The sequence below is a fragment of the Lathamus discolor genome, chromosome 6 (genome assembly GCF_037157495.1).
Source record: "Lathamus discolor isolate bLatDis1 chromosome 6, bLatDis1.hap1, whole genome shotgun sequence".
NCBI lineage: Eukaryota > Metazoa > Chordata > Aves > Psittaciformes > Psittacidae > Lathamus > Lathamus discolor.
Window position 1 is genome coordinate 85073873 of NC_088889.1, and position 26640 is coordinate 85100512.

Genomic DNA, 26640 nt, shown 5'->3' on the forward strand with positions numbered 1-26640 from the left:
CTTTGAGATGAGAAATAACCCTACTGAAGTCAGTTTCTGGCTGCAGCCTGAAGAATAGCATATCCTGATTTGTTCATTTGTTTGATATTCTTGTGGGCTTTTCCTTTTCATGCTGTGACTTCTGGTTTGGTTCAGCCTGCTGCAGAAGTGGTAGAGGTGAGAAACTCAGTGGAGGCACCAGGAAGTTCTTTGTTGTGTTGGGCTTTTTTTGTTTCTTTTTTTGTTCTTATTTTTTTAGATTTCTTTTGCAGTGTGGTGTATTAGTTTTACTGTTGTGTTTTGGGCAGTGTGCATTATGCCTTTGAGTGCAGTGCTGTGAATTGTCTTCTGTTTGTCCGTGGCAGAGCTGTTTTGGTAACATTGCTGTTCAGGATGCGAAGCATGTTTGTACTAGGAAGAGCAGGATTTTTAATTTCTGTGAAGGCACAAGCAGTTTCAAAAGATTTGGTATGTGTTCTCAGTCCTGCACTTCAATCCTAGGGATCTGCCTAGGCAGATCATGTTGAAGAAGTGAGCCTAATACTTTGTGTTTACATTCAGTTGAGGAAAAGCAATACGTTTGATAATGATCCTTTGTATAGTGCATACTAGAAATTGGTTTTAGGGAGTTGGTGAGGGTGAATGTTTTGGTATTTTCCTTTCCTTTTTCTTCCTGAAGAAATCCAAACTCTAGTTTACTGAAATACAGTTTTAAATTACACAGTGAAAGAAAAACAAAATGGCTTGGGGTTTAAGAAGAATTTAGCATCTAGTGCTAGAACAGAGCTGACTTTTCTGTGAAATAACCAGCTGTTTACAAGATAAACTTCAGTATATCATGGTCTTGCTTGAAATATGTGGGGAAAGATGCCTGTCTTTTTCTTCACGTCTAGTCTGCGGCGGTGGGGTGTATGTGAGGAGCTGTTTAGAAGGGAAAGTCTGGCTAATTGATGCATGAGCCACTTCAGTGTAGTGCAGTGAGCACTCTGTAACTCCCCCATCACCATTATCATTACTCAGTGTTTAGCTCTTACCTGTAAAACACAACTGTTACTGACAAAATTAAGTATTATATTGCAAGGGTGGAAGGGCAGACTTCAACAAGAGCAATTGTCTCCATGCATCATGATAAGTAGATGCTGTATATATGTTAACCCCTTGCATTTGGTTGCTGGCTATGCTAATATAGAGAGGAAGAAAAAAGGTGCGATGTGCGATACTGTTCTTATATATTTAGCGGGTAACATTAACCTGTGTTTCTTTTTACGTGTAGGAAATGAAGATTTGTTCAGCCATTATAAATTTATTCCATCTGATCCCAGCTGCCCCTCAGACTTTGGTTAAACCTCTGCTGGAAGTTGTTATGAAAACAGAACGGGCAATGTTAATTGAGGTAAGAGGGGAAGTTAACATTGCTGGTATTTTTGCTTTATGGTATTTTTAAACATTAGCATATAATAAATATAATATCTTAAACATGGTGTGGGAACATTTGATGTAATAAATAAATACACTCTTCAAGCCTTTTAGGAGTTGGTAACATTTGTCTTAGACTCTTAAAAGTGAAGTTTAAAAATTGTCAATAAATTGTCATCATGAAAGTTCTGAACATTTTGTATCTGCATAAATGCCAAGTCAAATGTGGTTTTTTGAGTGCTAGTAAATTAGTAGAAAATACTCTGTACTCTGCATTTTTAATTTAAGCTTTATGAATCTTTCAGGCTGGCAGTCCATTCAGGGAACCACTCATCAAATTTTTGACACGTCATCCATCCCAGACTGTGGAGTTGTTCATGATGGAAGCCACTTTAAATGATCCACAGTGGAGCAGAATGTTTATGGTAAGCTGTGTGGGGAGTGGAGCAGGAAAAAAACTCCTCATCTTCACAAATCTGATGAATTAAAAGTTTTTCATCTTTTCCATCTTTTTTTCCTTGTATGACCTTGTAGTCCTTAGTCATGGTCTTGCTCTGACTGTAGGTGCCTGTTTTCAGTTTTGCATTTGTTTGTCCTGAGATGCCGATTTTGTACCTTTCCAGATCATACAGGATTATTACTGAAGTTGTAGAGGCTGTTTTTATATATGTGAAATATAACCTCTGGAACTTTACTGAGCAATATAAAAGCTACAGGATGATATAGGCTTTTGGTATTTTTCTTTTAAAGGTTGTTATTAAAATTATTTCTTCCCCTTCTTCAGAGTTTCTTAAAACATAAAGATGCCAAACCTCTACGAGATGTACTGGCAGCAAATCCTAACCGATTTATCACTCTTCTGTTACCTGTTGGTACCCAAGCAGCTGTTAGACCTGGTTCTCCAAGCACTACCACAATGCGTCTTGATCTACAGTTTCAGGCTATCAAGGTATTAATTTATTCTTGTGTGTCCCTGCACTAGATAGTTAAAAGCTATTTAACTACAAGCCTGTTACATACAGGCTTTCAAGTGTATGTGTCTGTATTATAGCTTGAAAAACACTTGTAAGAATGTAGTGTTTGTAGTTACAGTCACTCTAGGAAAGGGAAATACACTCAAACTATACTTTTTCAAATCAAGTAAGATACAAGAGTCAGACATGGCAACAGAAACTTAAGGAAGAAAAAATATCCTTTAAAAATTCATCTAAATGAGTTTTTTTTGACTTTTTAAAAATATTTTAGAACTTCTAATTGACCTTAAAAAAATTGCCTTTATATAAATTGTTTCTACTGACAGATCTGTTGTATGTTGACTGCATTTGTCTTGTTTTGGTTTTGACAGATCATAAGCATTATTGTTAAGAATGATGAATGCTGGTTAGCAAATCAGCATTCCTTGGTGAATCAGCTGAAACGTGTATGGGTGAGTGAAGCTTTTCAGGAGAGACATCGTAAGGAGAATATGGCTGCGACAAATTGGAAGGAACCGAAGCTGTTAGCGTATTGCTTGTTGAATTACTGCAAGTACGTAAAACATTTATTTCCTTTAGCTTCTCTACATATTATCTTTAACATTACTTTTTTTTTTTTTTTTTTTTGGTTTTTAAAACCCTCTAAGGTTCGCAGTTATTGAAGAGAAAGTTTAATATCTTTCATAATACTGCCATTAGCTCTAAACCCATGTCTCTGGTGCTGCTTGAACTTGCCTCTCTGCTTACTTAAAACCAAGAATAGTTTCTTCACCAAGTCATCAGCACAGTAGTTTGGCTGGGTATTTTTTCACAGAAACTTTTTATTGTGTTCTTACAGAAGGAATTATGGTGATATAGAGTTGCTCTTCCAGTTGCTTCGAGCTTTTACGGGTCGATTTCTCTGCAATATGACTTTTTTAAAGGAATACATGGAAGAAGAGATCCCCAAAAATTACAGCATTCCCCAAAAACGGGCTTTGTTCTTCCGGTTTGTAGACTTCAATGACCCAAACTTTGGAGATGAGCTCAAAGCCAAGGTAACTAAAGCAATTAAATCAAAAGAAGCCTGGTATTTAGGTTTAATTTTCTTCTGGGGAACTAGGGCAACAAAACTCGCTTACTTAAATGTCAACGAGTTTGATAATTGGCAGAGCCATTTAGGTGAAAATATCATACCTGAAGAAGAGCGATAATAAATAGAGACAGCAATTCATCTTGTCTTCAATGTGGGCTACTTTAGTTTACACTTTCTAAGAATCTTTGCCCTTGGAAAGGAAAAAGAGGGATAATAGCCTGTATCTGTTTCTTAAGGTTTTATTTATACCTTCTCTTTTTTAACACAGCGTGTGTCTAACGTGCAGGTTTGCATATGAAGTTACTTGAATGTTTACTGCTGTTAGAAGAATCCACTTATTGAGTGTAATTGTTTTGAGGTCTTTTTATGTTCTGTAGGTGCTGCAACATATCCTGAATCCTGCTTTCTTGTACAGTTTTGAAAAGGGAGAAGGTGAGCAGCTGTTGGGACCCCCAAACCCAGAAGGAGATAACCCAGAGAGCATCACTAGTGTTTTTATAACAAAGGTAACAACCCTTGTTTACATTAAAGGGTTTGAAAAATCGAACAAAATTGGTCCCCCTCATTTGGCTTTTCATTCCTGATGTGAATTAGTTGTGCTGTTTCTAAATACTGTGACCGGTTGTATCAAATCACTTCATAACTTTGAACTGTTGTGAGATCCGTCAGTCATTGGTAGGATTTGACTACAATTTTATGTCTTAATGACTTGAATATCTGTCTTTAGAAATAGGCCTTGTATGTCTGTAAACCCAGTCTTTTTCATAAATAAAGCTTTCCAAGACTGGACATGAGTAATTTTGTAATTCACTTCAATTTCATTGAATCAGTTACTGGTTATAAAATAGGTGTTGTTGAAGAGGAGGTTTGGGTTTTTTCTTTATTATAGAGATTAATTTTTATTTTTTCTTTTCCCCCTTCTCACCTTCCTCCTCTCCAATTTGATCATCCCTGGGACTAGGTACTTGATCCAGAAAAACAGGCCGATATGCTGGATTCTCTCAGGATATATCTCTTGCAGTTTGCCACACTTCTGGTTGAGCACGCTCCACACCACATTCATGACAATAACAAAAACCGGAACAGCAAACTGCGGCGCCTAATGACATTTGCTTGGCCTTGCCTTCTGTCCAAGGCATGTGTGGACCCAGCTTGCAAATACAGTGGACATTTGCTTCTGGCACACATCATTGCAAAATTTGCCATACATAAGAAGATAGTTCTGCAGGTATTGGCTATGGGCTTGTATTCATACATTTAAGGGATGTTGATAAGTTCTGTAGTGTGCTTGCTTTTATTTTTAAATTGAAGAGTAGGGGGTGTGCAGTAGTCTTGGATACCTGCTATAAAAATAACAGTTAAATTCGTATGGAACAAAAAAATCTGAAGGCAGTAAGCCAAATGTTAATACAGATTTATTTGTGGATAGGAAAGTATAGAAAATTTAAGAGTATAGAAAATTTAAAAGAAAGAGTATAGCAAATTTAAAGATAAGTGAAAAAAGAAAGGATAAAGGGGGCAATAAGAAGTGCTTTCAATTGAATTAACAAAATTGGTATGTTTCCTGCTTTAAGAGGCAAACATTCACTTGAAAATGTGGGGACCAAAGGAAAATTTCAAGTTGGACAATAGAGAGGGAGGAAGAAAAAGGGAAGGAGACAGAAGGATACACTGTATATTCCTGATGACGAGTTATCATATTTACTAAAATATGGGTCTTTAGGAAAAGATTGTGTTCTTTAGAAACACAACTGTTGTTGTTCCTCTTTATTTTTAAATGCTTTCTTTTCGTTAAATATGTATAATATTAACATTGATCACAAACTTTGCTGTTTAGGTCTTCCACAGTCTTCTAAAAGCTCATGCGATGGAGGCCCGAGCTATTGTCAGGCAAGCAATGGCTATTCTGACTCCAGCTGTGCCAGCTCGAATGGAGGATGGGCATCAGATGTTGACTCATTGGACACGAAAAATTATTGTGGAAGAGGGTCATACAGTTCCCCAGCTAGTACATATTTTACACTTGATAGTACAACATTTCAAGGTACTTATACCAGTTATTCTGGTAGTCACTGTACCTCAGATATCAAGGAAGTAAACTGCAGTTTGATTAGAAACTAACATCTGATTTGTATGGTGTAGCTTCAGAAGGCTTCAGCTGTCTGCAGCAATATTTATTAAAGACTGAAACCAACTATTAAATAGGAAACCACTTGCTAAGTTTTAGCATGAATGAAATTAGAACTCAAAATGTTAGGTGAAAGTCTGCAAGATTGATCAATTGAACGTGCATTAGCAGTGCTCTCTAACAGGGGTGTGAAAAAAAAGAAGAGTTGCTTAAAAAAATGCAGAACCATATTATTTTCCATGCTTCAGTAATCGCTGTTTGTTTGACTTTACATATCCTGTGGGGTTAACTACGTAGCTTTTATCTCCAGCTAATGTATGTTGTGAAAAGTTAAACAAATGGGGGAATGTCAATACAGGAGCATTTTTGAAAACACATATTAAAACATGATGCAAAGTGACAGCTAGTTAATATGCATTGAAGTGACTTTTCAGGAATTGGTTGCTTAATGCTTTTAGAAAGCAATATCTGAGTGTGTTCAAATGTGAGTTGCAGCTCTTTAAAAGGATCAGCAAAAATTTGGAATGATACCTTCAGAAGAACATTTTCATTTGAGTACATGAAGTCAGTAGTCACTACTGAAAATTGTAGCCAAAATTTTATTTCCAAAGCACCAATTACTTTTCTGGATTGCAAAATTTGAACTGGTAGAGATTTAGGAAACTGTGGGATTAAAGACCTATTTTAGCATTTTGCTTTATTTCAGCTCTGTATTGTGTAGAATTTTATTGGTTAATGGCTAACATGACTGCAACCATCTTTTTAGGTTTATTATCCAGTCAGGCATCACTTGGTTCAGCATATGGTTAGTGCCATGCAGAGACTGGGCTTCACTCCCAGTGTTACAATAGAGCAAAGAAAATTAGCTGTGGATCTTGCTGAAGTAGTTATTAAATGGGAATTGCAAAGAATTAAAGACCAGCAGGTAGGTAGTTTAAATAAACTGGTAAAGATTGAAATGTTACACAGTTAAATGCTTTTTTAACATGCACATTGCTGATATTTCAGCCAGATTCAGATATGGATTCAAGTACAGGTGGAGATGGATCAAGTTCTGCCTCATCTGCTGTTAAAAGAGGATTGTCTGTGGATTCTGGCCAAGAAGTAAAACGCTTCAGGACTGCTACAGGAGCAATAAGTGCTGTAAGGAAAAATGAGTTTTTGTTCAAATACTCTGAAATTATAACCTGCACTGACTAAACAATTTAGTATAATTATTTATTCCACATAACTCACAAGTTTTAGCTCCCTGAATTAAAAGTTACAGTTTTAGAATATATTTTAAATCTATTCTGCTTGTTGTTATCCTTCAATGTTTCTTATGGTTTTTGTGTTCTGTATACATGCAGGTATTTGGACGTAGCCAGTCCTTGCCAGGAGCTGATGCACTGCTTTCCAAGCCAATTGACAAGCAGCATACAGATACAGTTGTGAATTTCTTGATTAGAATTGCTTGCCAGGTAGTGTATTTATTCTGATATGCAACTACCAATGTGGCATTAGTGGCCAAACCCTTAACCCCCTTTTTTCATAAGAGTCCTTTTATGCTTGGATTATTCTAGTGTTCGTATACTTTCTTTTGTGAAAGGTTAGAAACTTTAATGTGAAATTGTACAAAAAGTAAAAAATGTTACTATTTTAAGGAGGAAAGAAATCAAATTTGCTAAGCAGTCTCTGCATATTTTTAATTTCACAAATGATGGGTATTATTCATGAGAAGTATGCTTTAGCTTCTTATTGTTGGCATTGTACGTTTATAGCTTTATGCAGGGAGTGTGCACTTTGAACCTAACTCTTTAAATGTGAGCAGTTGCAATCCAGATTTTGAAATTGAAGGAGTCTCCAATTTACTGTGCTGTTGATCAGTTCTAGCATTTTGTTTGTTCTTTATGTTCTCTTCTCAAGCAAGTCCTAGATTAGGAGTGACAAGATTGAAAATAAATGTGACTAGTAGAATTTGGCTGGAGCCAGCCAAAGACTTCAAAAAGTTTCCATAAGTGTTTTATGTATTTCCCTGATGCTGCAAAGTATGCTTGTTCTGTTGCTTAGATTTAATGGCAAGAATATTTTAGTCATATAAAATACTTTAACTGAACAGTATTTAGAGAGTTCAATAAGGAAAGTCGATGTAAATTATGTATCTAAGAATAATGATTGTGATTGTATTTTCAAGATCAAATACGTGGAATTACTTGTTTACATGCAGCACGTAGAACTAAAGCTTTTCGCCAAATTTTGTTAAGAATGAATATTTTTAGAGTGGGGAAAATTAGTTAGGTGTAACTCAAGGCTAACAAATTTTATGGCTTCTGCTTCTGCAGCAGACATAGCTGGTAAGTGATAAGGGGTTTTATACACCAGTCCATTGCAGAGAATAGGCATGCTCTTGAAGTATAAAGATGAATTGAGTAAAGAGTAAGGTATGGATACTTTGCAAATGGAAAATGTTAACCATCCTAGCATGTCATAACAAAGTATGGGATTAAGCTCTTTTAAATATGCCTTTGATGGGTGATTTTAGGCAATCAGCTAGCAGTTTAGACACCAGTTCTGATGTTTACTATTAGTTGTCAGCTTCTTATGCAGTTAAATGCTCTGTGACTGTACTGATAAAACTACTTAAGCTCATCCATTTCAGAAATAAGAAATTATATGCTTGCTTGCAATGCATGATAAATTAATGAGTTGGTTACAAAAGGGTGTCATTTTGTTAACTCTGATTAATTGCTAGGTAAATGACAACTCAAACACTGCTGGATCTCCTGGGGAATTGCTGTCTCGCCGCTGTGTCAACCTTCTGAAGACAGCTTTACGACCAGATATGTGGCCAAAATCAGAGCTGAAGTTGCAGTGGTTTGATAAGTTGCTAATGACCGTGGTAGGTAACATTCTAGTCTTGTAGGTCTTCAGGTTTCACTAGACGTATGTTGATTGAATAGTAGCAATACCTGATTTTTACAGTCTTAATCTTTTCTTCTTTGTAGTGAAATACATAAATTGTTAAGTATGTGAATTGCTTGGTTGGTTTCTTTTCTGTTTATAGAAAGTTTTACAGATTAAGATTGATTTTACTGGTTCCTACTTTTCTAGCTACGTTATGGTAATACGAAGTTCACTGAAAGGTTAGTTTCCTGTATTTTATGATACAGCATATTTTGACTATCATCTGTATGCTGTTTGTGTGCTATTTGCCATATAATAACTTTCTCTAAACCTATTTTATTTGTTTCATGCTATTTAATAGACTAGTAACTCTTCATTGCTTAAATTTTTTAGGAACTCTATTCAACAGAAACTTTTTTGTTTCTTTGAATAAAAAAGCAATATATCCTGCTTTTGGAGATTTTAAAATGTCTAAAATTATGTGAGAGTTTGAGGAGGGCCATTTTTCCCAGATGTTAATCTACATGTGCTATACTGTTGTGTTTATAGATACAGTCATTGAAAGGTGAAGTATCTAATTCCATCCTCAGGAAGATGGACGTTGTTGATGTTTACTTAATACAAGGATATGAGCCATCTGGAACGGAAATTTTGTATCTTAATTTTGTGTTATGTGGCATCAATTATACAAGAGGTTCAGAAAAAGGGATAAGGCTTCTGCAGCAAACAGAAAATTTACAGTGATAATTCTGTTGGCTTACAAAGATATGTCCAGGAATCATAGAATCATAGAATAGTTAGGGTTGGAAAGGACCTTAAGATCATCTAGTTCCAACCCCCCTGCCATGGGCAGAGACACCTCACACTAGACCATGTCACCCAAGGCTCTGTCCAGCTTGGCCTTGAACACTGCCAGGGCATTGGAGAATTCACAACTTCCTTGGACAACCTGTTCCAGCACCTCATCACCCTCACAGAGAAGAACTTCTTCCTTCTATCTAGCCTGAACTTTCCTTGTTAAAGTTTGAACCCGTTACCCCTTGTCCTATCACTACAGTCCCTGATGAAGAGTCCGTCTCCAGCATCCTTGTAGGCCTCCTCCAGATACTGGAAGGCTGCTATATGGTCTTCACACAGCTTCTCTTCTTCAGGCTGAAGAACCCCAACTTTCTCAACCTGTCTTCATATGGGAGGTGCTGCAGCCCTCTGATCATCCTTGTGGACTTGCTCCACCAGCTCCATGTCCTTTTTATGTTGAGGACACCAGAACTGTACACAATACTGCAAGTGAGGTCTCACAAGAGCAGAGTAGAGGGGCAGCATCACCTCCTTCTTGCTGCTGGTCACGCTTTTTGTTTTATTAATTATTACTGTAAATATTAATGAATTTGATTTATATATTATGGTTTATTTATATACATTATGAATTATTACTATGAATATTTTAATTAATTTTTTGTTTAGTTCCAACGACCCCTTTTCTAGCAGTTGAGCTATGACTTATTATAGAATATGCTGGTTTAGCTCTTCACTGAAGGCCTGTCTTTGAACAATGTTGACAAGGAGATAAAACATAATCCTCTGTTGAAAGGATTTCTAACCACCAAGGGTGCAAGCAAATTCCAGATCTGAGGATCACAAATGACACTAGAAGGAACATACACCTGTAAATGCTTTTTATGACTAAAGATTTTATAGTGCCTTGTATTTTACAGTTTTTATTGCATGACTTAGACAAACAATTGATGTAAAATATCACTAGCATAGGAACCTCAAACTTATTACAGAGGTTCAACAGATCTGAGCTGGGTTTCCTATACTGTGTAATACTTCTGCTGTTTCCCTCACTCATTGCCTTTCTGTATGTGTTCTGTTTTAGGAGCAACCCAATCAGGCCAACTTTGCCAACATTTGCACTGGCTTAGAGGTCTTAAGCTTTCTGTTAACTGTACTTCAGCCCCCTGCTATCCTTAGCAGCTTCAAACCCCTGCAACGAGGTGTAGCAGCTTGTATGACTTGTGGGAACACCAAAGTTTTGAGAGCAGTTCACAGTTTGCTTTCTCGCCTAATGGGTATTTTCCCTACGGAACCAAGTATGTGGTATTTTCTTCCTCCTTTTATCCTTTGTTGCTGCATAATTTAAGTGATTAAGGGTGGTGTGAAGATACTCCTTGGAATGTGCTAATATTATGTTTTATGATTCCTGCATTTAATAGTCCATTTTAGCTTGCAATTTCAACCTCTGTTTAAAAAAAAAAAGTTAAAATAAGTAATCATGTGGAATACATTATTATCCATTGACTTAAAAACTTAATAACCTGTGGCTGTCATAACTTTAGTTCAAGAAATGCATGCTATAAATTTAATTCATTTTTGCAATTATAATATTTCAGCTTCAGAAGTGCAAATTTTTAGTTGTTAAACTGCTGTTTTGCTAAAGCAAGGAAGGGAGATAGTGCATGGGAAAGAAAGACAACAGGTAATATGCTGTGTCTTAATAGAAACTAATTTAGATAACTGATTTTTTTTAAAAGAACATTATCTTAGACTTCTCATCAAAATTAATTATTTAGGAGTGGTACACTATTATAGAAGACATTGGTTGTATAATAAAGAGGTTTATATACATGAGGGATCTGCTTGTGTTACTGTGGTTTGTCAGAAGCATAAACTTCCAGTGATGGTATAGATAGATGACTGTGAGTTCTCAGTGTGTTACTTGCCTGTTCTGGGTTAATGTTACCAAAAATAAACACAACTCTTCAAACTCTGCAGGCACCTCAAGTGTAGCTTCAAAGTATGAAGAGCTGGAGTGCCTTTATGCTGCAGTTGGAAAGGTTATTTATGAAGGACTTACTAATTATGAAAAAGCCACTAATGCTAACCCTTCTCAGCTCTTTGGTAAGTTAAGTTTCCCCCATCTCTAGTAGATATCTGTAGAGTGTCTGTTCAGGAGTGTAATGTTTGTCTTTTCACAAACATTATGAGCTTTTGTTTTCCATAAGGAGATTGAAATCTGATATTATGCAGAGGAAGCTGTGGGAAGCATTTTGAGCTAACTTGAGAGATGAGCTTGGGATGTCTGTCATCTGTGAAGAAAGGGACTGAGGAGTTCATTGCATTCTGTCTTCTGCCAGTAGCTGACTTGAGAGCAATTATTGGAAGTGGAGAGCTGCAGGTGGAAGCCTCCTGTATTAAAAGTGTATAGGAAAAAGGTGCAGTGTTCAGATTAACCAAAATAAAAAGTCAAAGTCACTGGAAACTTGTTGCATGGAAAAAACAAAATCCTGTAGGTAGTTCTCTGAGATAGAGTATTTCAAGGAATCTGTGTAAACATTCTTACACGGTATTATCTTATATTTTATTTTTCAGTTGTTTTTAAAGCGTCATTTATCGACTGACTTAAATAGTGTATGAAAAACTATGCATTTGTAGATCTTGAATTCTAAGTAAGAAATTACAAAAATACTATTTTTCTTGAGCAAGCATATCTGAAGTTTAGCATATACCGTTCTAAAGAGCTGGAATATTCTTCTTTTCTTGCTCTTTATACTTACTTAACTGGTAGAGAGCTCAGCTGCATAATACAATGACAAAAGATATATTGGAACAATACAGCTTGGCCCAGAACTAGTTGTGTTGGTAATACAGACCTGAAATTGCACAATTTTGGAAAACTTGCTGATTTAAATGGCAAATGTCCTTCACTGTTTTACTCTGTGATCTGTGTAGATAGTTGTAATTTCGCTTTGGGAATTGCCTATTTGTCAGATGTCAGGATGTGCCTTACAACTAACTAACTAAGAAAGATGTTTCTTAGATTCTGTCCAAAGCTCACTTAAAAGCAGCACTACAGTGTGACCGTCGAAGGTGGGGCTTAGGTTGTTAATTCTGTGTTTAATAGGCTGAACATTGTGTGCCAATCACATCTGAGCATGGAAAGAAATCAAAACTTTCAAAGCAGCCACTCAATGAACAAAGCTACACTTCTATAAATATTGGTGTAGGCTTTTGTTGCATTATGAAGTTGCAGTAGGCCAAGAGGCAGCTGTAGGTTTTTGAGGTTACAGTTTCATAGGATGTATGTACTTCTTTTAAAGAGTTAAGTATTTTAAAGCATAGATATTGCTGAAACTGATGGGTTTGCATGAATATGGAGAAGCTTATATTGGGATAGGCATTGTTAACAGCTATGTGCAATTTGAAAGGACTGTGGTCTTTAGGCATAGTGCATTCATGAACTGTGCCAGATTCCAGTGATTCTGCAGTTAACTTTTTCAGTGTACAGTATCTGATTTATGGAATTTTATACAGTTTCTAGATAGAAACCCAAGATTGTGTAATTGTTTGGAGTTACTTTTAAGTACTAAACCTGGGTCTATTAATGTAAAAGCTTTTTGCTGCCTTTTGCTACTAGAACAAATGTGCAACATTAGGAGTAGTTTAATTTTGCTTGGTTAACTATGCATATAATGTTTCTTTTATATATATATTTTAGGGTCTTGAGGAAGTACCTGCTCTCCATTCCTCCCTTTCTGTCCTCCCTTTCTCCCCCTTGTCCTCCATATATACAGAACTTTCACATATTTAGTTAATGCAAAAATTGCTTGTTAGTTTTAGACTAAGGACTGAAGTTGAGATTGAAGTTTTACTTCAAACCTATCCAGATTTCTCATTCCAGGACAAAATACAGCTAGAACATCTTCCTGTGTTCTTTCATAGAATGAGAACATACATATTGAAAACCTGTATCTTAACTTTGGTCATGCTCAATGGAAGTTTTATTTCCTTAAGTATTGTTTTTCTCTGTAGGTACTTTAATGATTCTGAAGTCTGCATGCAGTAACAATCCCAGCTATATTGACAGATTGATTTCAGTTTTTATGCGATCTCTGCAGAAGATGGTCAGGGAACACTTAAACCCACAGGCTACAGCAGGAACAGCAGAAGCAAATACAGGTATGATGTTATTTAGACTAAGGATGTTAATGATTAGAAGTGTTGTATTAGCATTTTAGGATGTATTAACATAGTAAAGGAATTCACGTGGTTTTGTGTGCATTGTTACGTGTTGAAAAATACGTCAGCATTAGTGAGAAATACTACTCAAGTATTGAAGGATGGAAAAAATGTACTTGGAGTTCCTCTTACCTGGTTAATATGTGAATTTCAGTATTAACTCAAACACTTCAGTGAATGGTTAGTGAATATTTGTTGAGCTACAGCATGTGCAGAAATACTGAAATTTTGTAAGATTTTTGAGGGGAGAGGGGCTGAAGTTTTTGGGTCTGTGCTTTCACTTTTTTATTTTCACTCCTTCCTATTTGGTAACAATGGAACAACTGTGAAATTAACTTGTTTGAGCTGATGCTTTAGTTTTTATCTTAAAAATAGCATCTCTTTAATTCTGGACAATTCTCTTTATCATCAAATGAATTAGGTCATGAGTCGTGGAAAAAATCAGATGTTCTTGTAGAAGATTCAGAGCTAGTAAAGAGCACTTTGGTTTGTTAATGAATAAGCTGCTGAAGGAAAGACTTTGTAAGAATTGCTGCTGTTAAGACTCCCAGCCTATATTTTAATTAGATAAGTGAGAACCTGGCAGATTTTATTAACACCGAGAAGCAATTGGAAAATTATTAAACTTGACAGATAAGCAAGTCAGGAAATTAACGGAACAGAATAGGTGTGCTGCATCATAGAGTATTTCTTTCACAAGTTTAATTGCAGTTTTTCAGTACTAGGGTTCTGTAATTTACCAAAATGAAACCACACAGGCTTGCCTTTAGGATTGTGAATGAATGGATTTGAGGTGGTTTTTCGAAGGAGTCTGAGTTATTTATGAATGGAAAGTAGTAATTCTGAAACATTATTTCCAGGGATCTATTTCCAGATATTGTCATTACTATTTTTTAAAATTACAGTATCTCATCTTGAGAATATTTTTACTAGGTGTTTTATAGGAGTATGCCCAATTCTAATCCTTTATTTACATCCATAGCAGGTACAAGTGAACTAGTAATGCTAAGCCTGGATCTCGTGAAAACTCGCCTGGCTGTGATGAGCATGGAAATGAGGAAAAATTTTATACAAGCTATTCTAACATCTCTCATTGAAAAATCTACTGATGCCAAAATTCTTCGTGCAGTGGTAAAAATAGTAGAAGAGTGGGTGAAAAACAATTCCCCGATGGCAGCTAATCAGGTAAATTGAGACTATAAAAATAATTATTGCTCTCAAATGCTACATAATTGTAAGCCAGTGTTATAATTTTCAGGTTTTGCCAGTGAGGTTTGTAAAGGATCTGTTATATATGTTCAGATGCCCTTCATGAGGGCTGGAATATTTTGCATCCACTGTGGAAGTAAATGGAGCGAAGGATGCCTAGCTTTTTAGGTGTATATTAGGTGTGTGATCTGAAGTGCTGTTTCGCTGAGAACTTGTTTCTAAGTAAAAGTTTTAAACTGTTTCACATTAACTAGGATAGATTCTTCAGGAGGAGAATGACTAATGCTGGTTTAAATCATGTTATTTCTCTAACATTTTGTGGCCTCCTCACTTTGCCATATTTTCTGTTAGAATTGAGTACTTGAGAGTCTAGTGCTCTGTAAAAGGATGTGCACTTTTAAAAATCTAAGTTAGATTTTTGTAATCATTGAACAACTCAAACCTGGTTTTAGTCACGATTTTAAAACTCTGTAGCCTATATTAGAAGGGTAAATGCTTGAGTTATTTTTCAAGAACTATGACCTTCTACCAAGCTATTTTTCAGTACTTTAGGAGTGAAAGAGTGACATAAAGGATGGCTGAGGTGTACTTTGAATGTGCGAGTACTCTGCATGTTTTAAGATGAAGTGACAAAATTAATCATGTCTTCTTTTAACACAGACACCTACTCTCCGGGAGAAGTCCATTTTACTAGTGAAAATGATGACTTACATTGAAAAGCGTTTTCCAGAAGACCTTGAATTAAATGCCCAGTTCTTAGACCTTGTTAACTATGTCTATAGGTAATTACAGCAATTAATCATTTATTGCGGTTTATTGGTTCATAATTTGTATCATATATGACCTTTATAACATAGCATCAATCTTTTAGGTTTGAGTTAAGTGATTATTATTTTTTTCTTTTTTCTAAAATGCAAAAATCATTTGATCTCACTGAGACCACAGAATGCGTTTAAAAGACAGTTTGAAAATGGAAGTTCTTTGAAAGGATTTTTGTTTTGACTCCACTAAAATATTTCCACTGTCACAACCTAGTCCTTTCCCAAGACAGCAGGGTGTCTTCGTAGCTGATTGCATTCTAAACATTATGGTGATAGCTGAAATCTGTCTTTTCACATCCATATGGTATAATAAAGGTTTGGGTTTGGTTTTTTTTGTTGGAAATTTGTTGTACATTACACTTGCAGGAGAGTTATTTTGCTAGAGCTAAACTGGCAGGATTTGCAATATAATGAAATAATTATCAACAAATGCCAGGTATTTAATTTTGTGCTGATGATTCACGTTATTTGGAATTACTCTTTGCTGCTGCTCTCTTTGCTGGGTAATTGTGCAAACCCTTAGTGTGGACATGGTGATCAGAAGTTTGTTATCAGTGAGTATCACGTGTCATTTCAAACAGAATACAGATGTGGCTGAAAGTGTTTCATAATTATAATGCAGTTTTATCCTGAAAGAGTTTTTATCATAGTTCTGGGGTAGTTTCCTAGGAAGCAGCAATATTTTTGTTGCTGTTTCTTTCAAAATGCCACACTTGTATGTATGCCACACCATGTGGGCTTCTACAGAGTGTCACCTCTATTGATTTTTAGTATTTCATCTGCAAAGCATAGAAGGCTTCTCTTCGTAATGTCTCTGTCATATTATCTTGATTATTTTAGGGATGAGAATCTTTCTGGTAGTGAACTTACTGCTAAACTGGAGCCAGCATTTCTCTCAGGTTTGCGTTGTGCCCAGCCACTCATCCGAGCCAAATTTTTTGAGGTCTTTGACAATTCTATGAAGCGACGTGTTTATGAGCGCCTCCTTTATGTGACCTGTTCTCAAAACTGGGAAGCAATGGGAAATCACTTCTGGATCAAACAGTGCATCGAGGTATGGAAATTATTTGCAATGGAAATATCATTTGAGAAGTATGTTTTATTCCTCATTTTTCTTGGTTGGGTGTAAAGCATTATGCAGCGTTGCTTGTGGTATGTATTGTCTGTATGAAAGCTAAAAGCATTAAGTCTGCTGCCTCAGATACTTCCCGTGGTGCTTGAAAATAAACACAATGACTAAACCATGAAATGGTGATACTTTTAAAGTGGCTTTATTTTTGACCTTTAAAATCTGTTTTCTCTGTGAAAAGATTAATGACCAGGTTAATGCTTCTTTAAGAAAACCCATCTCTTAAATGGTGGCATTTATAAAAAAAAATGAAAGAATTGTCATAGTATATGTTTTCAAGAAAACTGTTAAGGCCAGAGAGTCTGTTCTGGTGATACGACAGCTGTTAGGTGGGATTAGCATTGAAGCAGAATTGCATTTTGGGTTGGTTTCCTTAAAACAAGATGAGGCCAAACTGCCTTTTTATTTTTGAAACAGTTTGCATGTTAAAGCATGGGCTTAAAGTGACTGTGAGGATAACCTTGTACTCTTAAAGGTATTAGAGCTCCTTCCAGAGAGATAAAGAACAGCATTGCTTGATGGTTTTTTGCCCCCTTACCTGTTTTTGGGAGCACTTCCATGTTAATGGGGAGAGTCTGTATACATTATCTGATTGAGGGCACTGAATATGCATATTAAAAAGTACAAAATACATAATTTAGGCATAGGAGGTTCCTATTTCTTCAGCATTTTCAGGAGAGGTTTGAAAAACATTCTTGAAAGTACAGTCATGAGCTTCAAAGTGGTGGCAAAATGTAATCAGTTTAAGATGAAAATGTGTTAATGTATTTGATGAATAAAGGTAATAAATAGGCTTTAAACATTATAGCAACTTTTATCTTGTTGATATTAAATTATAGTGATGTTTTCCTTTAAATAATATGGTAAAACATACATTTAAAACAATCTCCTTGCTTTTGGATGCCTTAGCTCCTGTTAGCAGTGTGTGAGAGGAATACTACAATTGGGACAAGCTGCCAGGGTGCTATGCTGCCCTCCATCACCAATGTAATCAACCTTGCTGACAGTCACGATAGAGCAGCATTCGCCATGGTAACCCATGTCAAACAAGAGCCTCGTGAAAGGGAAAACAGTGAATCCAAAGAAGAGGTAACTTAGAGAAAATACTGTAGACAGATCTTATTTATGTAGTATTGTTCTCCATAGTTTCTCATTGTGTAAGTTTGGAGAATGTCTTGAAGATGATGCACGCAGATTGTTCAGTGTATCTTGCGCTTAATACACTATGTTTTAACCATGCATGGGTTTCTTAGAACTTGCACTCATTTGTTTAGCCTTTTCTTTACTATAGTACTCTAACAATTATATATTTGAACCTGAACAACTAGCAGAAACAGTGAGACCTGAAATAAGTTGTTTGGAAGGGCATTTTGTATTTATATGGGGGGAAAAAGCAAAAGTACACAGAAAATGTCAGCATGCTTTGTGGTGTTTGCCTTCTGTATAGGATGTTGAAATAGACATTGAATTGGCTCCGGGAGATCAGACCAGTACACCTAAAACTAAGGAACTTTCTGAGAAGGACATCGGCAATCAGCTGCACATGTTGACCAACCGGCATGACAAATTTCTTGACTCTCTTCGAGAAGTGAAGGTTGGTACAGATTGTTGGTTTCCTGACAATCTTTAATACTGAAATATTGAAATCTTTAATACTGAAATCTTCAGACTGACCTGACATGCCTTTTTTTCCCCTTATCTGACATTTCTGATTTTTTTTTAGCTGACTTGATTTTTAATGTAGGCATCTCTTATAATCTGATGTAATTTCTTGTGTAAAAACTGTTTAAAAAAAAAATTAAATTGCATCCTTCTCCACCTGTAAGTATATTTTAACTGCTCAGTTAAGAAAACAGTGGTGACAAAGACAGACTATAGGATCAGAAAACTGTATCAACATTTTATGTTTAAATAATTTCTAAGAAACTAATTTTAGCTGACAGCTATGTTGAAATAGTACTGCCATAACAGCTCTATCCAATTAACTTTACCAGTCATCAACTTCTTTCCTTTTCCTTCTATTTTTTATTAATAGTAAGAGTAATGAATCAGAGCCTTGATCAACATGAAAATAGGATTAAGTTCTTGCTACAGTAATCCGTATCACTAAAGGAAACATCTTTTTGATGTGCTGTTTGGAAAAGGCCTTTGTTTTACTGCTTAAACAACTGTATAACTGTGTACTGCTTTTTTCTATAAATTGTGTTTTTCTCATTTGTATCCATCTCTTTCTCTTTGTTCCTAGACTGGAGCGTTGTTGAGTGCCTTTGTCCAGTTATGTCATATTTCCACACCATTAGCAGAGAAGACTTGGATACAGCTTTTTTCTCGACTTTGGAAAATCTTGTCTGACAGACAACAACATGTGAGTATCTCTCTTCTCACTTACAAATTCCTCTTTGACTGGTGTTTCAGTGAAAAAATTATTTCTGTGATGGCATAGTGACTTGTTCACTTGCTTTGAGAAGTTTGCCATTCTTTGTGACTAGTGAAACTTTTGAATGGAATAGGGTCCTTCAGCTTACAAAAAAGAATACCCTTATGAAATGATTGTTTCCTGTATTAATGAGATTTTAAATCTAAATTCTCTAATTAAAGAATCTGTATGAGCAAGTAACTATGTTTTTTGTTCTAGGCTCTAGCAGGTGAAATAAGTCCGTTCTTGTGCAGTGGTAGCCATCAAGTACAGCGAGATTGCCAGCCGAGTGCACTGAATTGCTTTGTGGAAGCAATGTCACAGTGTGTTCCTCCCATTCCCATCAGACCTTGTGTCCTGAAATACTTGGGTAAAACTCACAATCTCTGGTTTCGTTCTACACTGATGCTGGAACATCAAGCCTTTGAAAAAGGACTGAGTCTACAAATTAAGCCTAAGCAGACAACAGAATTTTATGAGCAGGAAAGCATAACTCCTCCTCAACAGGTAGTGTTATATTAAGTGAAATACCTTATGAAATATGAAGAGAAACACACAGTGACAGTGTAGTACAATAGTATCACGGAATCATTTAAGTTGGGAAAGACCCTTAAAGTCATCAAGTCCAGTCATAAACCTAACAATGCCAAGTCCACCACTAAAACATATCCCTAAGCACTACATCTACACATCTTTTAATTACCTCCAGGGATGGTGTCTCCATGACTTCAGCAGCCTGTTCCAAAGCTTGGCATTCTTTTCACTGAGGAATTTTTTCCGGTCTAAACCTCCCCTGGCACAATTTGAGACCTCTTCCTCTTGTCCTATTGCTTGTTACTTTTGAAGAGAGAACAACACCCACCTTGCTACATCCTCCTTTCAGGTAGCTGTAGCATGCAATAAGGTCTCCCCTAAGACTGCTTTTCTCCTTAATGAATTGCTACCTAAACAAATGGAGTTCCCTGTGAGCAGGTGCTGTTGTAGTCTGTCAGGTAGTTATGATCTACATGGGCATGTTTGCGATCAACTGAGGAAGCTAAGTATTAGATTCTTTTTACATTAAAGACTGAGCTGTTGGCTTGTTAAAACAATTTTGTTTTCTTTGGTTTGATCTAATATATCAGGGAAAACCAGGAAGTATCAATGCACAAACCATAGTGAAGCCATAGTGTTTTTTGGTCTTTTGAGGGTTTTTTGGTCTTGTAATGCAGTGGAGTTGTTCTCAGTACTTGATCATTACTAGTTGCTTGTCTTCTAGAGTTTTAAAAAGAGTTCGTGTAAACACTTCCCTATTTCGATATCTTTCTAAATTTGCCTCAGTGTAGAACATGTGGGTTTGCTGTCTACTGTGCTTTATAAGGACAGCTTGACTATGGATAAATTCATGTGCTTAACATCCTAGGAAATACTGGATTCCCTTGCTGAGCTCTACTCTTTGTTACAAGAAGAGGATATGTGGGCAGGACTATGGCAGAAACGCTGCAAATTCCCAGAGACAGCAACAGCTATTGCCTATGAACAACATGGCTTTTTTGAACAGGTACACTCTTGATACTGAAAACGATTTGAGTGCTTCTACTGTCAGGATGATTCTGGTCAGCAGGAAAATATTCTGCATACTAATAAATAGCTTCAGTCTTCTAAAATAGAAAGTGCCACAGCTTCTCTACTGGCTAAAGTGGTAGTTTAATGTCATGTAATACCTAGATAAGGTGTGATTTTTGATCACGTCCATCAAGTTTTCATGACATTTGTAAAGCTGCCAAAAACTACTATATTCAGAAATGAGTTAGCACACATCACTCTTCACTTTCATTTATTTATTTATTTATTTATTTATCTTAGAATTGATAGACATTTTCTCATAACTTTTTTTATAAGGAAAAGAATGTTGACTTAATGTGTATATAGTAGTTGTAAAAAATAAAATGGTTTCATCTCTATTTAGGCTCAAGAAACTTACGAAAAAGCAATGGAAAAAGCTAAAAAAGAACATGAACGGAACAATGCTTCCCCTTCGATCTTTCCTGAGTATCAGCTTTGGGAAGACCATTGGATTCGGTGAGACTTAAAAGCTAATGTAGAACAAGTATTTTTGCCCTGCAATAGAAGTAAAATACTGTGCTGGTTTAAAGCATTAGTTATGAGAATGAACTTAGCTCAGGATTTAGCTAAGATACAGGGGAAAGTGATATGGCTGGAGTGTTGTAAACACGTAATGTATTGTTGGTAGAAACAGACTGGAGATAAGATTTGTTTTTCCTATTTAAAATGGTTGTTCTGGGAGACACAAAATGCAGCTCTTCCCACTTCACAGATTTCTGTGTTGTAACTGGAAAGAAATAATTAATAATAAAAAAAATCCTATCTGGATGAAACTTATGCAGTGGTTACGGGGCTGTTCATAGACAAACAAATACGCAGATAATACTCTGATACACAACATTTACAGTCACTTTTATTGAAGTTTTTGGCAAGCAAATTGACAATATTTCTGGTTTTCTTAGTTGCTCAAAAGAACTGAACCAGTGGGAACCTTTGACAGAATATGGCCAGTCAAAAGGTCATATCAATCCTTACCTTGTACTGGAGTGTGCATGGAGAGTCTCAAACTGGACTGCTATGAAGGAGGCTTTGGTGCAGGTGAGTGTGGGCTTTCTGCGCTAATGTTTCATTTATTTCTTCATTTTACTGATTGCATTTCTGATAAGTCAGCATTGCAGTTCGTTTCACAGACACAGTGAACTGCTCTTGGGAAGTTTTCTTTGATATCCCAGCTCACAGCTGCGTATTTTGGCAATGAAGCATGCCATTTCAACAGACAAACTTGGTTCCTTTTTTTTATCTGTTTATAAAGCTGCAATGTATGTAAGTAATGTGGCCAGGGCAGGTGAAAGGCAAGGTGCATAGTCATGAGTCACTGAAAAGCAACAAATGCTTTTCAAAGTGTGTGCCATCAGAGATATGTGGAGAAACTTAAAATGGAACCCTTGCAAGTATATGGTATTATTTAATGTAATACAATATTGGGGGAGGGACACACATCTTTTTGTATTTTACACCTTTACAGGAACAAATATTCCTTTTGTAAAATGGAATAAAGTATGAAAATACATCTGTTATCATCTCCCTGTCTGTGGGCAGCACAACCATATGTCCAGGTTTAAAAGAGCAAAAGGCTATTTCCTCTGGTTTTGTTTGGTTTAGTACCTGAAAGGCAAAAGCCGAAGCATTCTCAACTTCTACTGCCCAAGTGTAAAACCGCTAAACACAATTTGTTGTGTTTGTCTCCGTTACACATGAAGGGGTATTAAGATACGTATGAAAATGTAAGAGTTTAGGACGTGTCAGTTAGGTTTGGTTTACATTAAATACCTTAGTGTATCTGAGGAATAGTGGTATGGCTGCATTTCAGGATCTGTGTTAAAAAAAAAATCCCTGAAAATACAACACGAAATCTCAGGTTCACTGTTTATTGGTTGGTGAGGCTTGTGTACACTGCAGATCATACCAGTGATTGTTAGTGTTTTGATTAAGACAATGACAAATTTGAAGTTGTTTACATGTGGTGGGAAATGTATTATGATTACTTACCTGGCACATGCTGGTTTTCTTGTTTCTTAGGTTTTATAGTCTTGCTTAGCAGAGGCATAGTAGAAGGTTTGTTCTTTCAGTAGCCATGCTTTTCTTTACTGCCTGGGGATTGCTTCCTTTATGTGTCTTCTTTTGCTTTCTTTGTAAGTACTCAAACACTTTATTACGGCAAATTAACTAATTAGATTTCTAGCTTTATTCTCACTTTGAGTCTACTTTAATTCCATTTAAAATAAGACTCATTTTATTTTGCAATATATCCATTACATATAATATTAAAATATCTTTGGAGCACCAGAGGCTGGAGCCAGTGTGGTCAAGACTGGAAAGCAAAGATCTAATGAGAGATGAGGGACAAGAAGACTGGGTAAGGAACCTCAGGCAATGAGCCTGAGATTGGGAATCAATGAGAAGAGTATGAGGTGAGGATGAAGAAGGCTGGAGAAGTAGAAATTGGACTAGGAGTGGCAGGGATAACTGGGTAAATAGACTGAAGCAAGAAGTTGAAGTGCTTTCCTTTGAGAAGATGTAAAGAACTTCATAGAGAGGAGAGAGGGATTGAATATTGCAGGCTGTGTCTGGGAGACTGATACAGGGTTTGAGTTGATTGGCACAAAGAGAGATGGGGATTGGACTTAAACGAGGACCATAGAATCATAGAATGGTTTGGGTTGGAAGGGACCTTAAAGATCGCCTAGTTCCAACCTCTCTGCCATGGGCAGGGGCCCCTTCCACTAGATCACTAAGATTACAGAATAAATGTTTTTGGGGAATAAATACTTCTATTCTGCAAAAGTAGACCATAAAGTAAATAGAATCATAATTTGTAAGCACAAGATCTTACTTACCTTCTAGATGATTGATGTTCAAATGCATTCCCCAAGCAATTTTTTGTGTGTATAATCTTTATACTAGAAAGCTTACAAGTGAAAATACTGAGACCACTTATAAGAGAAAGTAGGCTTTTGTGAAGTGACACTGTTTAAATCTGCAGTCTTCACTGAAAAAAAAGGCTAAAAATCATTTTCATCTCCTCTCAAATTGTGACAATTTGTTGAGAAGTAAATATCAGAACAATTGTACAGACTTAAATATATGTATATGCTTGTGACAGAGTGCTGAGGTCTTGAGATAGCACTGCCAGTAGGAATTGTTTCTTGTAAGTTCCTTATTTGACATTCTGAGGAATCAGAAAATTTGAGTTTGGAATTTTCTGATGTCCCCCGATTTTCACAGAAGCGTAATGGCTCAATGATTATGCTTTTATAGCTTAATGTCAGGTTTACAGAACCATACAACAGCTTGAGTTGGAAGGGATTTCTGGAGGGCATGTAGTCCATTGCTCCATTCAGAGCAGAGCCCAAGTAGATCAGGTTGCCTTGTCTAGTAGAGTTTTTAGTATCTTTAAGAATTGAGATGCTTCAGCCTTTCTGGACATACTCTTCATCTGAAGCAGCATAGGTGTGCCCTGTGTGTTACATGTTGTTTTAGAAACCAGTGCAGTACTTAGCTTCTTTGTTTAGAGCTAAGGAACTTGGGTATGGCAAGTGAGGTTGTTACCATCTTCAGCTGGTAATGAATAATACGTATTGTTTGTACTTCCCCGCTATTGACCTTCCTGATTTGTTACAGAGTTCATTATTGTGTTCTGCTTGTAATTCATTTCGCTGAACAGCATGCACTGCTAAAACATTTAACCTTCCCTTTGTCCTTTCCTGGGTTTCACTCGTGAGACTGTGCATTCTGTGCTATCCATGTGCTTGATGAATGAATGCTCTGTAAAGTTTTGGCTGTTACAGAACAGTTTGAAGGTGGGTGATACACTACAGGCAGAAAATAACGCTATGAAAGATTTAAATCTCGAAGATCTTTTTTTCAAGTGTTCATAAACATTTTTATTGTGTGAATAAAGTTTAAATGGCGTGGCAGACATGCTGTAAATGACCCCCTCGTTTTCTGAAAAGGTGCAACAGAAAATGTGTAGGTAGATATTTTTATCTGAGAGCAAATTGTGAGAATATTGCGTTAAATCACAAGTGGAAATAAGCTTTCTGATCTTCATTGCATGGTTGCTATGTAGTGTGACTTTACTGGAATTACTCTCCTAAAGATGTCAGAGTTTGGAAAAAGGTGGTGAACTGCATATTTAAAATAGAATGTTACTAACAAAGCTCTGAGTAGAGCCTTAGGCAGTGGTGGGTTTTGTATTTGAGAGAGTCAGGAAAATTAGTCCCTCACTTAATTGGGGTTTATTGTTTTATCAGTAGTGTTTCAGTGTTGAACCAATACCTACTAGTTAATAGTATTACATGTCAAATTGCAAAAGAGAAAACATGATAATGAAAAATGCTGAGCATCTTTTAATTCCAGTAGCTTGCAGCACTAAGTTCACATACACAGAATAACCAAACAGCTTAATTGTGACAACTTAGTCTTGCATGATAAATATGTAGAGCTGTGTGTGTCTTACTTCCTTAAAAATCATGCTGTTATGTTTTCTAAATGTATTATGTTTATTCTGCTGTAACACTTTTGTTAGAAGGGAAAATAGGTGGATGCATCAGTATGTTTTGCCTTAGAGGCTAAACTATGAGAACAATAAAAGTTGCTCAATTGATTAAAGGTAGCATCTTTTGATGGAACCTAAATTAAGGGTGTCAAACTACTACAACATTTGAAATTGATTTGTTCCATAGTTGCAGTACTGATGGTTTGAATTAAATGAATGTTTCTAAAGATGGATTTTTATCTTTTATCAGCCCATGAGAAGCCTGATGTGTAAGTAGCAAGCTGTATATGTGACAAAAATTATAGGTTATATTTACATTTTAATTAACTTCTTTTGTTGCAGCAATTGGTATTTCGTATCCTGTTTCAGTATGCAACTTCAGTGTCTAATTATAGAAATATTATTATTTGAAAAAAACTTTAATGCCTAAAATAAAAACTGTGTTGTACAGTATGTTGTAAACCTTCAGTTCGAACAGGATGAAATAGATCATGTGTGACAGGTTCTGGTTTTGGAGATTTGCAAGCTGAGTGGAAGTGACAACCACAAATAACTGCTGATATGCTTTAGCTGCAGTTGTATTAAATGAGATATTTTCAGTAATGAGACATTTACTAAACTACGAAGGAGAAGATGCTACTGAAGCCATAAATGGAGCTTTTGTGGCTCTACTCAGAATCTTGTCAAAGTGTCAGGACACGTTTGCATAAATATTAGGTTGTGAAATAATAATTGATTCTATGCTGCTATACTCACTATTCCAATTTTACTGATATTCTTTAATGTAGCTGGTTTTATCAGGTTCCATGGGTGATTCACAAGAGTGGTCAGAAAGCATGGCAAACAGTATCAGTTTTTGTAAATCTTTGTGAAACACTTCTAATAATCTACCTATTAAAGTTGAGCTATTAAAACAGCAAGTGGCCTTTGATAGGACCAGAGTCTCATTTCCATTTGCTCACATTGCCTTTGTGTTTAATGATCCAGTAGATAATGCAATAAAGAAAGATTATTTTCGCTGCGTAAGTGTAAGGTTGCTACCTGGCAGTTTCTTGTTGCTGGTTCAGGCATGAAAGTCAGTTGAGGAAAACAGAAATAACAATTGTAATGGTTAACATACAGTGTATCAACAAGAAGATAATGCAGAAGGATTTGTGTGTTGCATATCAAACCATAAAGGGTTTGATATAAAGTGGAAGAAAGAAAAGTGACAAAGTTCTAAATTTAAAGCCTGCTGTGTCAGCTAGTGACAAGTACAAGTTTACTGTAAAATACTCACAGAGTTTCCTTGCAGGACAGTTCAGGTACTTTGCTATTTTTAGTTGCCGTATTTCTGCTCTTCCAGGACTTTAAGAGAATGGTTTAAAATAATTTTTAAGATTATCGACCTGATTTTGCCCCTGTACTCAGAGATCACATTGACAGAAATGGGGAGGTTAGTTACTAAGTTATCAACTGTTTATTCTCACAAACTTAGTAATGTCAGGC

The 26640-nt window shown here is 36.2% G+C and overlaps 1 protein-coding gene across 2 annotated transcripts in view; it reads left to right on the forward strand.

Annotated features, from left to right (window-relative positions):
• The window catches only part of TRRAP (transformation/transcription domain associated protein), a 101021-nt gene that overhangs the window by 37774 nt on the left and 36607 nt on the right, over positions 1-26640 (forward strand). For both annotated transcript variants that reach the window (XM_065684396.1, XM_065684397.1), the window contains exons 33-57: positions 1253-1372; positions 1701-1820; positions 2180-2344; positions 2741-2922; positions 3208-3406; positions 3822-3950; positions 4406-4672; positions 5282-5488; positions 6339-6497; positions 6581-6715; positions 6922-7032; positions 8304-8450; positions 10335-10548; positions 11231-11356; positions 13268-13414; positions 14457-14659; positions 15344-15465; positions 16345-16558; positions 17543-17722; positions 18081-18227; positions 18879-18998; positions 19269-19556; positions 20452-20589; positions 20998-21110; positions 21557-21692. In XM_065684396.1, the coding sequence (XP_065540468.1) occupies positions 1253-1372; positions 1701-1820; positions 2180-2344; positions 2741-2922; positions 3208-3406; positions 3822-3950; positions 4406-4672; positions 5282-5488; positions 6339-6497; positions 6581-6715; positions 6922-7032; positions 8304-8450; positions 10335-10548; positions 11231-11356; positions 13268-13414; positions 14457-14659; positions 15344-15465; positions 16345-16558; positions 17543-17722; positions 18081-18227; positions 18879-18998; positions 19269-19556; positions 20452-20589; positions 20998-21110; positions 21557-21692 (4089 nt within the window). The remainder of the gene's footprint in view (positions 1-1252; positions 1373-1700; positions 1821-2179; positions 2345-2740; positions 2923-3207; positions 3407-3821; positions 3951-4405; positions 4673-5281; positions 5489-6338; positions 6498-6580; positions 6716-6921; positions 7033-8303; positions 8451-10334; positions 10549-11230; positions 11357-13267; positions 13415-14456; positions 14660-15343; positions 15466-16344; positions 16559-17542; positions 17723-18080; positions 18228-18878; positions 18999-19268; positions 19557-20451; positions 20590-20997; positions 21111-21556; positions 21693-26640) is intronic.